The following is a 17,102-nucleotide window of genomic DNA, read 5'->3' on the forward strand; positions in this document are numbered from 1 at the left end:
AATGTAGACTAGGATCCAGCATTCCATTCGGCTATGGGGCGCTAACTGTAGTCAGGGTATACTCAAACTGAAATAGAAATTATTACCCTCTTGCAACTCTGCTCTCCTCAACAACTGGGCTGACAATGAAGATACCAGCAGAACAGTGAAGCAGAAGACCAATGCAATATGGGATATAATATATTTATTTACATATAAGCTGCGGGACAGAAAACGTGGCAGGCTAACATAGGTAAAGAGAGCTTCCTTTTTTTCACTTCCTTTTATCCCCACCTGTACTAAATTTCCTTATGTCCGCCCTTATGGGTGTAAAGAGTTTTGTGGGCTCACCCCTACAGAACAGACTTTCATAAATCTTAGCGAAACCAATATTTCATTGATTGGGACACACTCATCCACTATGAAAAAAATGCTTTGTCTTCTGAAATAAATTTAAATATAAATATGATATGAAGACAATACATTTAAAAACTGAATGAACCAGTGATATTTCCAAACTCTGTCACACCTGGACTAGGGCTTCTCTCAGGCAGAGCCTGTGTCCTGCTCCCTCCTTTCCCCTTCATTTCTGCATTGTCTCCTTCTAGCACCTAGTTCAGAGCCCAGCAGGTGAGTCCAGGAACACAGAGCCTCAAGTCAGACTGCAGGGAAATAGCAGGCACTAAGGACCTCAATCCCTTGGTTTACTATTTTCTTCCCCTAATGTAGGCCTGTGTTATACTCAACATGGAAACAACTCCTGATTGAAACACCCATCCTTATTCTGAGATTAACCACATAATAATGTATTATATTTCCAGAGCTATGAGAAAGCATGACCAATTCTGTTAGTAACATTAGAATCCTTTCTATTTATCTATGAGGGAAATTAATACCTGCTTGTTTCCATGATTGTACCCCTTGGGGAGGGGAGGGATAGTGACATTTCATATTACACTAAAACAGATAAAACATGAAATGATTGAGAAATATTTCTAAATTCAGGATGCCTCTCACACCACTCTCACTCTTTTTTTTTTAACCTTTCAATCCTGTTCTTCGCTTAATGGTTTGAATAACCAAGGCAGGAGTATATTTCCTGTATTAACAATGACTTTATTGACATAAAGGACACACAGCATTCTAAACAGCATTCTAAAATGTTCATGTTTGAGCAAATGTGCTGCAGTGAGTGGAGAGCCTGAGTCAATGCTGAGGTAAGAAATAGGATGATACTGGATGTCACCCTCTCCACCACTGCTGGAGAAATAGACACAGAAAATAATCCTGGAGCTATAAAGGTTGATTGTGCTGTCAAAACTTGTTGTCTTTCCAATCTCAGGCAGAAGTTCCCTCAGAGGACCACTGGTACTCATGGTGTAGGGAAAGGACGGTATTGAATTGTCTTCACCAAGACATTGTCTTCACCAAGGTTCCACAGGTGCTACTAACCTGCAGAGAGAGAGAGAGAGAGAGAGAGAGAGAGAGAGAGAGAGAGAGAGAGAGAGAGAGAGAGAGAGAGAGAGAGAGAGAGAGAGAGAGAGGAAATGTTGAATGAACAAGAGATCACCTTTCAGATCTGGGCAGAACACTGACTCATGATTTGTGCCTGGGACTCCTGGAGCTTGATTCAGCACAACACAGACTCCGAGCATTTCACAAAGCATCTTGGTTAAGTCATGGAAAAGCTATTTTATCGCTGTTTTTGCTATTATAAAAAGCATCAGACTAAATGAGGATTATTATTTTTTTAAAAAAAGCAGTTCATATTGGAGTCCTTCGAGATACTAATATAAAACCCAGAAGAAGGAGATCTAGAGACAGAAATCTGAGATAACTTATCAGGGAGTGCATTTTGGACTAGGCAAGGAACTGGATGATTCATGTATATATTTTTCACTGTGCCACTTTAGAAAGACTTAGGATTGCCTGGTGACCTGCGTGAGACCCCTATTATTACATAGGGAAGTCTAGAGATGGCAGCCTGAAGGACGTTGATTTTGATAGAAAATATTGGCTCAGTGTGCAGCCAATCTTTAGACAAATTAAGGAGACTAGATAGTTGTAAAAGCTTGGCACAGAGCAGGTATAGGTGATTTGCATGGGGGAGACTAACAGAGCTCCCCAAGTACAGTAAACTGAGGAGCCTGCAGTGGAGACACCAGTGTAGTGAGGGAAGTGGCCTGGTGTGGAGTGTGGAGACACTGGTTATACCACAGTTCTGTGACAGTCCTGGCACCTTAGAAGTCATCTTCCTCTAAGTCTTCTGCTCCCTTGAGGCTCCCTGAAACAGCCCACCACCTAACCGTGTCATCTCCAGCATACTTCCCTAAAAGTTCCTCAAAGGAACTTTCTTCTTGCTTATATGCTTCATAAGTACTTCAGTTTTTAATTGAATGAGTACTCAGTGAAAAAAAATGCTGGATGAAACAATAGGGGGTCAGGGAAAATCCTTCAATAAATACCAGCTCCAGGAAGCAAACTTACTACTCAGTGTCTATCTGAAAGAGATTAGCATAAAGGAGCTTCTGTTCCTGTCCAACCCTGAATGCAGAGAAATGCAGAATGCGAATGTATCTCTGAGAAATGAGGGTAACAAGAAATGAACACATTAAACTTTATGTTGTACAGAACGGGGCCAAGCATTGTGGAACATAGCTGTTATCCCAGAGTGAAAGAGTCTGATGCAGGAGGATTGTGAGTTCAGCCTGGCAAAAGCTGCAAAAGCTCAGGTTCCAGGCCAGTCTGTACCACACAAAGAACCCTGTTTCAAATCAACCAACCAATCAATGAATCAATTAATAAAGAATGGTTTATAAGACCCTGTTTCAAATCAACCAACCAACTGATGAATAAATTAGTAAAAAATGATTTATAAGAAAAAGAGCATAGAGAGATACTCTCAAAACAGTTAGTTTGAAAAGAATCAACAAAATCCATGCCAGTTTACCTCAGAAACGCCTACTTCTTTTAGATAAGGATGCACCCTAAAGGGGGGTGGGAAAAGGTGGAAGAAATTGAAGGGAAATATGAACATGTCATCACAATCACTCATGTTCTCCTAATCAAGGATAGAGTTTCTGTTTATGATGGAAGCATCACCTGTAACTTTGGGTAATCCCTTCCTGTACCTTGCAGGAAGGTTCTTCTTTCCACACATTATCAGCTATATCCATCCATATGGCCTAATTTGCTAGAGTGGCATTGGTTAATTATTGTTCACTGAGACAAACAAAAGACTAGAACTTATTAATGGACTGCCAGAGAACAAGTCCTTGAGAATGAACAACTTTAGACTAAAGAACAGAACACAATAGTCGTATTTAGTAATTCTACCTTATAGACACCATCTGATATGTACCAAAGTTAACCACACACTTGGAATGCTGGGATAATAGGCACATGAACCTAGAGGCAGCTTAAATAATCTTTTCAGATACTCAAGTTCTAAATAGCCAGAAAGAAACATCCTGAAGTTTCATAGGGATATTCTTTATTTTTTTAAGCTTCAAGATAGGAATTCTTTGGTTAGCATTTGGTAGCCTAGAATTTCCAATGTAGGAAGATTGTCCTGTTGTTTCTGTCTCCCAAGTGCTGGGACTAAAGCCTTGTGTAATTAGAGACAAGAGACAGGCATATCATTATTCCCCATTTTCTGCCCAGTCAAATGAAACAGGTCTGTAAGGGGCTCATGCCTAATGTTTTGTAAAGTCCATGATTGAAGTTCCTACACAGGGAATGAATTAGATACAGAAAAACCCCTGTGTACAGTTGTACAAATCATGGGAAGGACCATGTAGGATTGGGCATCACCCACAAATAGTCTGTTCTAGCATCTGTAAGGTGGTTTTCCCATCAATGTCTAGTTTGCATCTTCTACTAAATACATCCCAGAATATTCCACATTCTGATTGTGGGGAACAAGTGAGACCCAAGTTTAGGAGAGAACTCATCAGAGGTCTTAAAGTGACCTAAAAGTGTCAAGCCTATTCAAAAATCTCTTGTGTCATAGTATTTAATTTTTTAAGGAAAATGGAATGTTTCCCCTTTAATGGAAACAGCTGAAAGACAAAGTACAGGGTTAGGAAACCAATGTTGCCAAGCACTGCAGCTTATTCCTGTGAGTCCAGAACTTGGATGTTGGAGGCAGGAGGATGCTGAAGAAGGTCAACCTAAGCTACCTAGTAAGTGCAATGCCAGCCCAGACTACATGATCACACAGCAAAAAACAAAAACCCAAAGTTAAAAAATGAAGGCACCAAAATTAAAACAGAAAATGGTATTAACCCACTGCATGGTATGCATTGCTTTGTTGATATCCATAGGAAAGCTGGCCTTCTGAACAGAAACAGAGGAAGCATAGATAGGATTGAAAGGGGAGTTGGAAGATGGGCAGCATGGAAAGGGAATGGAGGAGATGAGGGAAGGGAAACTAGAGTCACGTTGAGGATGCAAAATGAATAAATGAATACATAAATACATAAATAAATGAATGGTTTCAGCTGAAAACTTCAGTAGTATTTATGTTCCTTGAGTTTTACAGATGAAGAATATTTGCAGACTTAGTAGCAATGGTGTAAGATCACTGAGCAGAACACTCATCAAATACTAGAAACCAGCCACAGAGTGGTGTGGGTCCTAACACATCCTGTGGGGAGTAGGTGGCTTACCATGTGTGTCTTGAATCTGGAGATAGGGAAGGCATGGGAACTAAAAGCCCATGTGGCATGTGCACTTGCTTAAAGGCAGTCATAGAACCCTGGGTCTCATTTTTTGGGGAAATTCATAAGAAATTACTTACGCATGAGAGCCAGGGCACCCACATACAGCATCACCATGAAGGCAGCAATGACGTAGCCAAGAGGCATGTCCTTAGTCATTTTCACTGGTGGATTCAGTGAAGGGATTGATTCCTAAGGAAACAATAAAACAGGAGTGGCAATAAATAAACAGCAGTAAACACAATAGTCATGGAGTGAGAGAAAGAGAAAGCACATGCTTGACATTAACCTAGACTCTAGGACTAGAGCTTCATCGTTACCAGCCTGTGGCTAGTCTGGAATATTCAGGAAGATTAAAGGATCTGAGGTGGTAAAGGCAGTGGAACTCCAAGACAATGTGAAATCAGTGTCTTTGACCATGTTGGAAACCTGTTCTGTGTTAGTTGAGGTGACTGCATGGGCGTTACTTCAGTCAAAAATGTAACCACATACTTAATATGGGCTCATACATTATGAATGTGATTTTTGTCTGCTTAATCACCTTCTGTGGTGATTTGTTTGTGTGAAACAAAATATCACCAGTGTGCTCTACAGAGAATAGTCAGTGGGAATGTTAATGAATATCTTGAATTTAAATATATTTTGTAAACATCAAACACCTTTTTTAAAAAAATATTTAATTTATTCAGTATATATAGTATTCTACCTGCATGTTTACCTGCACACCAGAAGAGGGTACATGATTTTACTTTAGATGGTTGTGAACACCATGTGGTTGTTGTTGATCGAACTCATGACCTCTGGAGGAGCCTCCAGTGCTGTTACTCTGAGCCATCTCTACAGTCCCAAACTCAATTTTGTAACTCTTTATTTTTATTATTATATATTTAATAATTTACTCATCTACATTTTTTGAGACAGGGTGTTACTGTATAGTCCACTTTGCCTAATGGTCCATGCTGGCCTCAAACTTCTGAAATTTTCTATTAAATTCCTGAGCCCTGAGAATAAGGAAGATAGCACTATATCTGACTCTTTTTTAAGCAAATACCTATGAACTAATTTTATAGACATCTTTATCTACAAATTGTTTCCTAGACAATATACAAGAGAGCATGGCTGGTTGGGGAGGAATATACTTACAGTGTAATTATTCCAAGAGTCATTCGAGGATATCACAGAGTTATTCCAATCTGCTCAACAAGAGGAGAAATTGTAACCATACAAATTTAGATATTTTTCTACATCTGTAATAGTCACCCACAGAGTTGATGTGTCATAACATGTTAGGGTGGGTTAGGAGATTCACTAAACTGCAACTTTTGAACATTTAGATGTATGAACTACAAGGCATCACTCAAAAGTATGAACATGATATATGAGTTCCTAAAGCCTTTGAATTGGATGTGTGTGCGTGTGCGTGTGTGTGTGTGTGTGTTTTATCCTAACAAAGTATACATATTCCACTTTTCAGACTACCGGAATAAGCTAAAAGGTCCTTAAAGTAAATCTTTATAAGCATTCACTGTCTTTTTATAGGGTGGTGTCATGATGCCTTTCCAGTTAAGGTGTGGGAACAGTAGAAACCCTCTCCACATCATGCTCAGGGCAGGTGTTCTGACCCTGGAGATAGAATAACCAGCTGCCAACTGAAGGGAACAGGGACAGAGACTAAGCCACATTCTGTCTTAATAACCCTACCATGAACTTTCTGAGTCTGTCAGTTCCTGTCCCTATAAAATAGGGACAGATCACAGCTATATAGGACATAATTGTCTGAGAATTGAACTCTGTATCACAAAGCATGAAACATGCAGCCTAGTGTTCAGGAAATGCTAAGTGTTAGCTTCACTGAACTATGGCCTCAGCTGCATGGACCAATTTCACAATAATGCAAAGGTACAAGGGTCTCAGTCAATCCTTAATTTCTCACCAAAATCTCATACCAACCTAAATCAGATGCCCACCCTCCATGCTCAAGTATCTTAGTCAATGATCCACCTAAATCTGGTCAGTAGTGAATCCCCTGGTAGTCTGATATAGAGAGATGGTGTCTCTATCTCTACAAGTTCTTGCACAGCAGAAGGTGAATGTATTTCCAGAGTAGAAAATTATAGTCTCTGTGAAGCTGTTGTTGGGAACCAGCTATGAACACTTCACCCATGTATACTCTGACTTGACTTGGTGACTGTGTACTATAGCCACTAGTAAGAGAGCCTCTTGGGCCTGAGCTACACTGGGAATTACCTGGTTTGTAAGTTTCCATATGTACTGGTGTTGTAGGAGTCAAGGTGGAGACTCTGGGTGATGCTGGTTCATGAGTGGGTCTCATTGACACATTTGTGGAATTCACTGTAGTTGTGGACCTTTTTGTAGCTGTGAGTATACTTGTTGTGAGTATTCCTGTTGTGGGTTTTCCTGTTGCTGCTCTTCCTGTAGTTGTGGGTCTTCCTGTTGTTATGGGTCTTGTTGTAGTTGTGGGACTTGTTGAATGACTTGTTGTACTTTCTGGATTTGGAAATAAAAATGAAACAAGGATGAGTCAGCAAGAAGGGGCAAGAGCTTCTGTTGTAGCACCAGTGAGAGGCTGTCCCCAGAGAGGTACCTCGCTTGAACTTCTCTCCTTGTCACTGAACAACTACTACAGGGCAGGGCAGGGCTGTGGGGACAGCTCACCAATAGGAGGCAGCTGCACTGATGACATGGAGATGAGAACAGAGCCCATGTTTCTAAGGACAGTTTAAATGACAACTGTCAGGTACTCAGATGTCTAAGCATCTGTGACGGGGGAGCATGTGGGAATCTGTAACTGTTCGCACTGGCTTCTGTCTTAATCCAGTTTCCAAGCCCTGCATCTTTACTACAGTCAGTCCCAAGAGGATACAACATATAACCCAACATCTTAGACAGCAGATTCCAAACCAGCCCAAACACAAATGGGATTTATACATTTGGGTAGAGAGTAGACATTGTCTTTCTCTCTAAGACAGACAGGGTGAATACCCTGTATCCAAAAATGTTTGATATCAGAATTTAAATCTTTTTAACAATTCTGAATATTTGTATATAGATATTGTCTTATAAATGATCCTAAAGTATAAACATGGTTGATGTAGCATTCATTTGCATGCAATTTATATGTGTATATTAATGGAAAGTTTTAAACTTTTGATAATCCTGCACATGATCATTTTATGGTGTTGAATTTTAGGAGTTTTACCAAGTCCATGCTTAAAAGGTTCTAGATTTTGAATCTCTGAAGAGTTAGAATGTTTGGTTCAGGCAGGTTCAACCTACAGTTCATAAATCAACAGCATCCTAAGGACTCCAATCATCCAAATGGGTACCCATGGTCTTAGTATGCTATGTTCCTAGTCAGGACCTAAGGCAAATTAGTACCAGGACTCATACTCTCAGTGTCAATAGACATAACTCCTGTAAGTTATCTCACTCAATTTTACTTCTGCTAACTACAAAATAATAGCTCAGCATTCAAGAAAAATTGCTTTGAAAACCCTTCTTTATGTGGGATACAGTGTAATCCCTTCATGCTGTGTATGTTTACCTTGAAATAAAGAAAAAAACTGTAGTGTTCCTATAATGTGTAGGGAAGTAGCAGATATAGAATTTCCCCCTTAAATTCTATGCATGTATTTATTCCTTTATTAGTGTGATGTCCCAAATGTAGATATCAGGTGTCTGGTCTCTGTTTCCTCCATGTGGACCCAGAAACTGAACTCGGGTCATCACGCTTAGCAGTAGGTACCTTTCCCCACTGAGTCTTCTTAATGGCCCTCAAGCCCCTTTCCTATAGAGGGTCAGATAGTTAAGTGTCTTGGGCTCAGGAACCAAAACTCACCATGTTCATGAGCAAGCATCCATTTCTTTTTGAAAATCACTGATGACAACATAGCAAGGGTGGGTGTGGTTCTGATACAATAAAAGTATTCACAACAGTGAGTGGTTATATTTATAACCTGGCCTGGTTAATTTTCTGACCAATCTAATGTATGGACAGAGGCCTGAACACAGTACAAAACCTCCTTGCAGACCAGAAATCTCTGAGGTAAAAGAAAAGCAAGCATGGGAACAATCTAGTCAGAAGATCACTAAGACAACAAATCCAGGAAAGAATCAACAGCTCAGGAGCTTTGCTTATCTTGCTCTGGGGCCTTATTCTCTACAGGTAGATTGGAAAGTCCAAAGAACTGATGAGGGGCCTAGGACCACAGGAGAGGAAGCTCTGTGTGTTTAAACCAGGGGAAAATGTAGTCCTGTTGTTAAGGAGGAATCAGAGTGCTGGGTCACTTATGGAATCGCTCTGTAAGCATTGACACGTTAACGATTTTTGAGCCTCCTAAAACCTTCAATTAATGAATTGAAATTGGTTATTTTATGCTATGATGCCATATGATGCCTATCCCTATGCTGGTGCTGGAAATCTAATCTCAGTGTTTTAGGCAGGAATGTGAGCTAGACAAGTGCCTTCCCAAGCTACACCACAGCCTTTACTTGATTAGTGTGTTTGCAGTTCTAGGGACAGAAGCCAAGGCTTCAGGCACGCTAGAAAAATCACATCCCATAAGAGGTTTTTTTTTTAATTGATCTCCCTCTCCCTCCCTCTCCCTCCCTCTCCCTCTCCCTCCCTCTCCCTCCCTCCCTCTCCCTCCCTCTCCCTCCCTCTCCCTCCCTCTCCCTCCCTCTCTCTCCCTCTCTCTCCCTCTCTCTCCCTCTCTCTCCCTCTCTCTCCCTCTCTCTCCCTCTCTCTCCCTCTCTCTCCCTCTCTCTCCCTCTCGTGCGTGTGCATACGGTTTATTCTATTGTGAGTGAGTACCCTTGAAGTTCAGAGTTATTTAACTTCAGCCAGGTAAAAAATACCATTTTAGGCCAGGCGTTGGTGGCGCACGCCTTTAATCCCAGCACTCGGGAGGCAGAGGCAGGCGGATCTCTGTGAGTTCGAGGCTAGCCTGGTCTACAGAGTGAGTTCCAGGACAACCTCCAAAGCAATACAGAGAAACCCTGTCTCGAAAAACCAAAAAAAAATACTATTTTACACCTGTGGAAGGCACTGGAAACCTTATGTCTCTTCCTGAAAGCTGTCTACATACATACATATATAAAAAGGTGGGGCTGCATATTCCTGCAATCCCAAATTTAGGGAGTTAAGGTATGGGCAAGAATTTCCAGGTCAGCCTGGTTTACAAAGGAAGGCTGAGTCTCAAAATCAATAAATCAGTCAAGAATTGGGAGCCACAATAGTGGTTCACTGGGTAGAGGCACTTGACTTGGACGACTGGACAGCTGACTTACATTCCTAGAACTCACATAAATATATGTAAAGAGTGTACCAACCCAACAAGTTTGCCCTATGACAAATTCATCTAGTATGAATACCCATCACATACTCATCATTCACACATAGTCACAGAAAAATAATACAGTTCTTAAAACCAATTGAATCATAAAAGTGAATGACTGGATGAATTAATAACCAAGAATAAAAGTTGAGAGATTAGAGAAAAATGTTCTTAATTTAAAAGTATAGATAGATTATTTTCATTGTGGATCTCTGCTTTCCATGTATACCCTTTAGGGAAAGGTTACGAACAGTAGCAGAAGTCAGGAAATTCTCATGTGTCTACTCTTTTAGTCAATGCAAAGATATCCTTATATCAATAGGGAGAATGTAAAGCCTAGTGATGTTGAAACACTCCTATCCCAGCACTCTCCAGGCAGAGGTAGGTGGTTCTCTGTAAATTCAAGGCCAGCCTTTCTACAGAGCAAGTTCCAGGACAGCCAAGACTACACAGAGAAACCCTGTCTAGAAAGAAAAAAAAAAACAAAACAGGAAGGAAGGAAAAAGGAAGGATAGATGGAGGGATGGAGGGAAGGAAGGAAAGAAGGAAGTAAAGAAGGAAGAAAATGTAATATTGTAGATTTGTGGTTTTCATTTTGCACAGGGTCCACTGGTTTTCCCTTTGAATTTTTAAGATCTAATGAGCTGGTCATTATGTGTCCTAGATTAAGAAAGTAGCAAGTCTCTAGACAGGTGTTGGTGGCACACGCCTTTAATCCCAGCACTCGGGAGGCAGAGGCAGGCAGATCTCTGTGAGTTTGAGACCAGCCTGTTCTACAAGAGCTAGTCCCAGGACAGCCTCCAAAGCCTCAGAAAAACCCTGTATCAAAACAAAAACAACAACAACAACAACAAAATAAAATGTACTCTATATGGTGCTAAAATTTAAGGTTAAAAAATCTATTTAAGCCAGGTGGTGGTGGCACATGCCTTTAATCCCAGCACTTGGGAGGCAGATGCTGGTGGATCTCTGAATTGGAGGCCAGCCTGGTGAGCCGAATGACTCCTAGGATACTCATTACTACACAGAGAAACCCTGTCTCAACGAACCAAAAAAAAAATCTATTCAGATTAACAAAGGCAATTTAGAGATTTACATCTAAGTATTTATGTCTTTTCCAATTGCTCAACACCAAAAATTTAAGTAAGTGGCAACATATATTGGATAAATAAGCTACATTGTGTTGGGTATTTGGGCAGAGGCCCACATTACCTGTCAAGGGCAGTGCTTGCCTCTGCTTAGTCCCTGCTCATGGGCCACACCCCACCTCACAAGCCCCCTTTCTCCTGTTCCCATTAGGCCACGGGATATTTCTGTCATCACATTTCCTTGCCTTCTCAGGTACAAACTTGTTTTGTTACTTGTACAAACTTGTAAAAACTTCTTTTGTTACTATCCCACAAATGGTTGTGTTTTGGTTCTTATTTTATTACTAAAAGATCTTCAATTCAAAAATCATTACTTTTAGGGCTAAACCTGTAAAGTCCTAGTCTTATAGAAGCTGCTGACCTAGTGTAGACTGCTGAGGAATATTAGAGGCATCTTATAAATTATCAAGGTATTTAATTCTAGTTATGCTGGATACTGATGTAATTAACTACAAGTTTAAGCCTTACCTAGTTCCCTGTAAGTTTTCAGAGTCAAGCTTCAAGCAAATAACTAGAAATGAAATGTCCCCTGAGATATACCTAATAGACAGACAGTCCTCAAATGCCCAGAGATCTGCAAAATATGGCATTTAAAATGTCTACTTAAAAAGCTTTTTGTAATAGAGACAAGTGCCAGGTCCTGGAAGCACTCCTATTTCCTCAAAGAAGATGGATGGGCACAGAAGAACCTCCACCTGGAACTGGCTTCAAAATTGGGAGCACCAGACACTGAGAAAACCTGCCTTTCACCTCAATTGCTGCAAAGACCTTCTTCAGACCCTGAACAAAACAAGACACTGGGATATTCACAGTTGCCTAAACAAAGTGACCATGGAGGCCCCCGGGGTAGGCAGCCAGTAAATGTCTGTCATTTTTAATCAATAACTCAGGTAAAGTTTGTCCTTCTCAGAAGTCTGATGCTGTTTGACTGACTAGTAGTTTGGCCAGTGTAACAAAAACAAATAAAAGACCGAGACACTGATACTGGGGTTCAAATTTCAAGCTGAGTATCAGACAATCAAAACAGTTGGCCACTGGCTTTTTACCACTACCTCAGACCGAATGGCTGAGCCATGCAGCTGCTCTTCATCAAGCTTCACACGACTGCCTCTCCTCAGGGTGGCTGGAGACTGACTGACTCATACTGACTACGAAGACCTTGCTTCCATCTTTTATACCCCAGTAGTGCTGGGATTCATGGTCTGTGACCTGTTACTCTTTTAGACTGATTCAATCTCACGTATCTCTAGGTGGCCTTGGACTCAAAGAGATGCCTATATCTCTTAATCCCGAGTCCCAAATTTAAGTTGTGTACTACCATCTCCTAGCTTCAGGCAGCTCCAGTTAATGGTGTGTATCAACACTGCCTGATCTCATAGCTTTAAACTCCTCTTAGTGTTCTGAATCCTCAGGCAAGCTTTTAATATATCATAAATATCACTACAGGCTAACTTAACAGCAACAACCAAGGAATCAGCTGCCTTCTCAGTTCCCTGTAAAATTCAGGTCACAGGCCTCACTCTCCTAGAGCCAATACCAAGTCTAGAAACAGTTCATCTTGCTACCACACTCAAAAAACTCACAAAACATTTAATGTAACTGTTACCATTTCCTTGTTTAAAGGACCTTGCTTTGCAGTGACTGCTCTCAGTGGTCAGCCACCTGTACCTCCTGGTATTTTAAATAAAAGGTGTTTTAAGCTGTGAAACTTAAAGGGTGAGGATCTAAGAATGTTTCAGGGTCTAAGAAAGTGACTTAAGGTGGGTAAATGCAAATTTTCATGTCTGAGGATTAAAAAAAATTGTAAATGTGGATGAAACATGTTCCCAGATCTTTCTCACTCATTATGCTACTGTTATATTAAGACTCTGAAAGTCCATATTCTTAATAGTCATGAATGAAACTCTGATAACTATTGACCCAGCTCAGTCAGAGTACTAACACTATATCATCAATATATAACCAGGATTTTAAATTCCCTCTAACTATAGGCTGAAGGGTACTTTTCATTGTGATAAAAACATCTCTCAGTTTTCCAGATGGAAAAATAAATGTCAATGCTCTCAACTAGAATCATTTCTGGCATGAGCATACTGTGGTTTCTACAGTGTGAATTTCAGTACAGGTTACAAACGATGGGCATACTAGGATGTCTAAAACCATCTCTAAACCTTAACTTTTCACATACTTAAGGAATTCTTGTAAGTTCCAGGAAGTCAACTTGGATTACCCTCAAACAGGTGAGAGGCAAGTCTCCCTCTGTTACCAGGACCCAAGCAACTAAAGCCTACCCACCTTTCCCCTGATCTTGAAACCTCCCTCACTCACCAGGACTACCTCCCTAAACTTAAGGTTGTCATCTGCTGGGCTGACACATCACCAGGCTTAAGAGACACTGGACAGTTCTATAGAGCCTGGACACTGTTGAGGATACCAGCTAATCCAGGATGTGGCCCACTCCCAAGTTCTCAGGTTCCCAAGATTCCAATATCCCGAGATCAGCTGGAAGTAGTCTGGACACCAAGACACCTTCATTGCCCTAACTTGCCATGCCTAACTCCTCACCTTTTATAAATAACCAAAAACAGGAAGAATGATAGCATCCACACACATGCCCGCCCAGCCACACAGGCAGTACCCTGTCTTCCTGTGGTCTGTGTTTATGAACTGTGCCGCCTATTTTAAAGGTGGAGGACCCCACCTGCTCTCCCTGTTCTCCCTCTTCTTCTCTCCTTTCCAAGTCTCTCTCTCTGCCTTTCTCTCCCCCTCTTTCTCTCTCTCCTGTCTCTTCCCACAAGGCTACCCTGCACTCCATTTTCCCCTCACCTTTTTCCTTATCGTCACTTCTTTCCCATGACCATACCCCAATATAACTCTCCAACCAGCAGTGTTTGCATGGCTCATCCATCTCTCTCCCATCATTGTTTGGACCCAACCAGTTAAGGTCTCTCTCATGTAGAATCATAACAATGCTGAGAAGATTATTTTGTAGGCTGTCCACTGTCTGCCCTGCCATTCCTATAATGGCAGCTCTCTCTACCCCTCCACCATTCCTGCTCTTAATGAATCTCCTGTCCAGATTGTAAGGAATAGACCCCACCCTTCTCTGGAATCCTTTCCATACCCCATCATAGATCGTATTGTTTCTTTCTAATGCTCTCCCTCCTGCCTGGAGGTCTGATCTTAGCCTTCTCATTCTAAAAAATTCATTGTAGGGAATTGTGTGTCGGCATCATTCATGGACAAACTCCTGGTGATCATGAGATCACACTGTAGCTTGACTATGGACTAACCACTGCTCTTGTAACGACACTTCAGAGTGACTATGGACTAACTACTCTCATGTGATCACACTGCAGAGTGACTGTGGACTAACCACTGCTTATGTGATCACACTGCAGAGTGACAAATGAACAGGTGGTGGAGGGAACCTAATTCTATCAGGACATTTCCATTGTTCAAGCAACAAACTGCGTGACATGATGTGAGCCCTATTCCAAAAGCCCAAGTCAGAGCAGACAGGGAGTGGAACTCTCCACATACACACAAACATATTTACAACAACCTTCAGTTTCCTTCTTAGAGGAAAACAGAAAATATTGGCAAACAGAGGACTCAGTTCACTTGCAAGAAGTAACAAAGGAAAGAAAGAACGCTTACCTGGTTCAACTTCCAGCAAATAGGTCACATAACTGAAAGATCCAGAAATTTTAACTATACAACAATAGGGACCACTGTCCCTCTGAACAGCATTCTGTATTGTCAAGGACACGTTTCCTTCTGAAATAGGTCCCTGTAGCTGGTATCTGCTGCTCCTCTGATAGGTGACTCGATATCCATTGGTCATAATAAGTCTTCTTGCGCAATAAAAAGATTGACATTCGCCAAGGCCCCAGCAAGTGTTATTGACTCCGAGATTTGTTGAGTAATTACATGCCAGTGTGACAGGGTCTCCCACCACCGCCTTCACTACTACAGCAGAATCCACGAAACCTGTGATATAAAATGGGGGGAGGTGGAGAAGTGGAGAATTAATACTCTAAATTTTTCTAATATATTGTTTTTATTTCTTTAAAAATAACTTGGTGGGGTACTCTTCCCTGACATTGTCTAGGAATCATGTTTATTTATCCATACATTATGAAATTCATACAGGTTAAGGAATTTCTTTGGAGCTACAATTTATCCTGATTCTCTGCTCACTACATGAACCATAACCCAAAAGTCTCAAGGATGCTCATCACTTCTCCCTACTTTAGACTCCTCAGCATTCCCCAGTTTATTGAATAACTTACCTGGGAGAAGTAATATGAGGCCTGAAATGAAGACTTGAGCATGCATCATGGTGCTGACCTGAAGGACAATGAGAAGACACTCTGGTTGGCTGTGGCTCTCAACACACTGTATGGGGCAAGTCTTCATTCTGACTATGAATCACACAGGCCTCTCTGTCAGGGAGCCATGTCTTCCCAAACACTATCCTCTTTCCCAGGCCCTTTCCCACATACAGGCATCAATCTTACTTCTGGTCATGACATAAATAAGGCAGCAAACAGAGAAAACTGAAGGCAGAGATAAGAGTATGTTCTGTTGATAGACCTCTAAGCAAAGACCAGCATCCTTCTAATGACAAAGATGTGCTTATCTCCCATGGAATACCGAGCTGTTTCTGCTCAGAGCCACATTTGTTTCTCCCTGAATCTCAATCAACAGAAAACCACCAAAAAGATGGACTGAGAAGAGAATATGAAGCATTGCTCATACTTCCACACACAGTGACTGAGATCACATCTTCCTTAGAGTTATCTAGAGACAACCAGAAAAGCACAGGGTACAAAACAAAACCTTCCATTCCCAGAGCGCCTCCATGCCTAGATTTCCTCCTAGGTAAAATAGCTTTAATGTTAGTTCAGATTTTGGAGAATCTGCTGTGAAGGAGGCAATCAATTGGCTATTTACTCACAGGCACCTAATCCTTTCAGAAGCCCTAGGGCCTATAGTTTTCAGCACTTTATGGCTGATGTTACCTGTCTTCAGATTCCAATATCTGGATTTTTGACATTTGTTTTTTAATAGGTAAGCCATGAAAACATGAGTAAGTCTGCCTAGTAAGTCATTAATTCCACTTCTGGTCAGAGAAATTCATGATTTCCTCTCAGAGAGGAGAGTCAGCCCTGTTAACATTCTTAAACATAGTAATGGCTTTCATGAAGCCCCCATGAGCTCAGTATTTTCTGGACTCGGGTTCTGCAATATTACATAAACAGTCCCTGTACTAAGAGATCAGCAAACTAATGTGGCAAAATGGTGGTCAGAAAATGATTTGAATAGGCATCATAAACATCGTATTTATTAAAGTTGACAGTGGTGGCCCAAGTCTTTAATCACAGCACTTGAGAAGCAGAGGCAGGTTGATCTCGGTGAGATCAAGGTCAGCCTGGTCTGCAGAGTGAGTTCCTAGACAGCCAAGACTCTTCCATTGAGAAACCCTGTCTCAAAAAACCAAACCCAACCCAACCAAACCAAAACAAACAAAAACAAAAAAACCCCATCCCATTTAATATAAATCAACTTCAAAGCATATAAAACCAACATAAGACACAACTATTACTTTTTATTATGATATAAATCATTCTGTCCCTTTAGAGTTCTACTGAGGAAAGATCTGGTGCTTAGACATTTACTGCCTCACAGTTGGCTACTTTCTTGACATATTCTCAGCATCACTGAGCTATCTCACAGGGAGTCTTGTGGCCTACCCACTCATAAAACTAAGACAACAGACAGTGGTGGTTAATAGCTTTCCAGGTTCCCAAAGGAAGCTTTCTCCACATTCTGGAATTCACTGAGGAGCTAGGTGAAATCTACCATGGAGTAAACTTCTTGCTGATGACTGA

General features: G+C 41.1%; 1 protein-coding gene across 1 annotated transcript; it reads right to left on the reverse strand.

Moving 5' to 3' along the window:
- Window positions 1–1,079: 1,079 nt before the first annotated feature.
- Window positions 1,080–12,350, reverse strand: LOC110341206 (hepatitis A virus cellular receptor 1 homolog). The gene is made up of 5 exons (XM_040747974.1): window positions 12,258–12,350; window positions 6,948–7,208; window positions 5,844–5,893; window positions 4,781–4,892; window positions 1,080–1,431 (listed from the first exon to the last, which is right to left on the reverse strand). The coding sequence occupies exons 2-5, from the start codon at window positions 7,030–7,032 to the stop codon at window positions 1,427–1,429; spliced, it is 252 nt and encodes an 83-aa protein (XP_040603908.1). The 5' UTR covers window positions 7,033–7,208; window positions 12,258–12,350; the 3' UTR covers window positions 1,080–1,426.
- Window positions 12,351–17,102: the final 4,752 nt, after the last annotated feature.

The sequence above is a fragment of the Mesocricetus auratus genome, unplaced genomic scaffold (genome assembly GCF_017639785.1).
Source record: "Mesocricetus auratus isolate SY011 unplaced genomic scaffold, BCM_Maur_2.0 Super-Scaffold_100007, whole genome shotgun sequence".
Taxonomy (NCBI): domain Eukaryota; kingdom Metazoa; phylum Chordata; class Mammalia; order Rodentia; family Cricetidae; genus Mesocricetus; species Mesocricetus auratus.

Coding starts and splice junctions, on each gene's coding strand:
- LOC110341206 (XM_040747974.1), bottom strand. CDS start 7,032: ATGAGACCCACTCATGAACCAGCATCACCCAGAGTCTCCACCTTGACT. Junction 5,894..6,947: donor TATGGAAACTTACAAACCAG/GTAATTCCCAGT, acceptor CTTGTTGAGCAG/ATTGGAATAACTCTGTGATA. Junction 4,893..5,843: donor ACTCTTGGAATAATTACACT/GTAAGTATATTC, acceptor TTGTTTCCTTAG/GAATCAATCCCTTCACTGAA.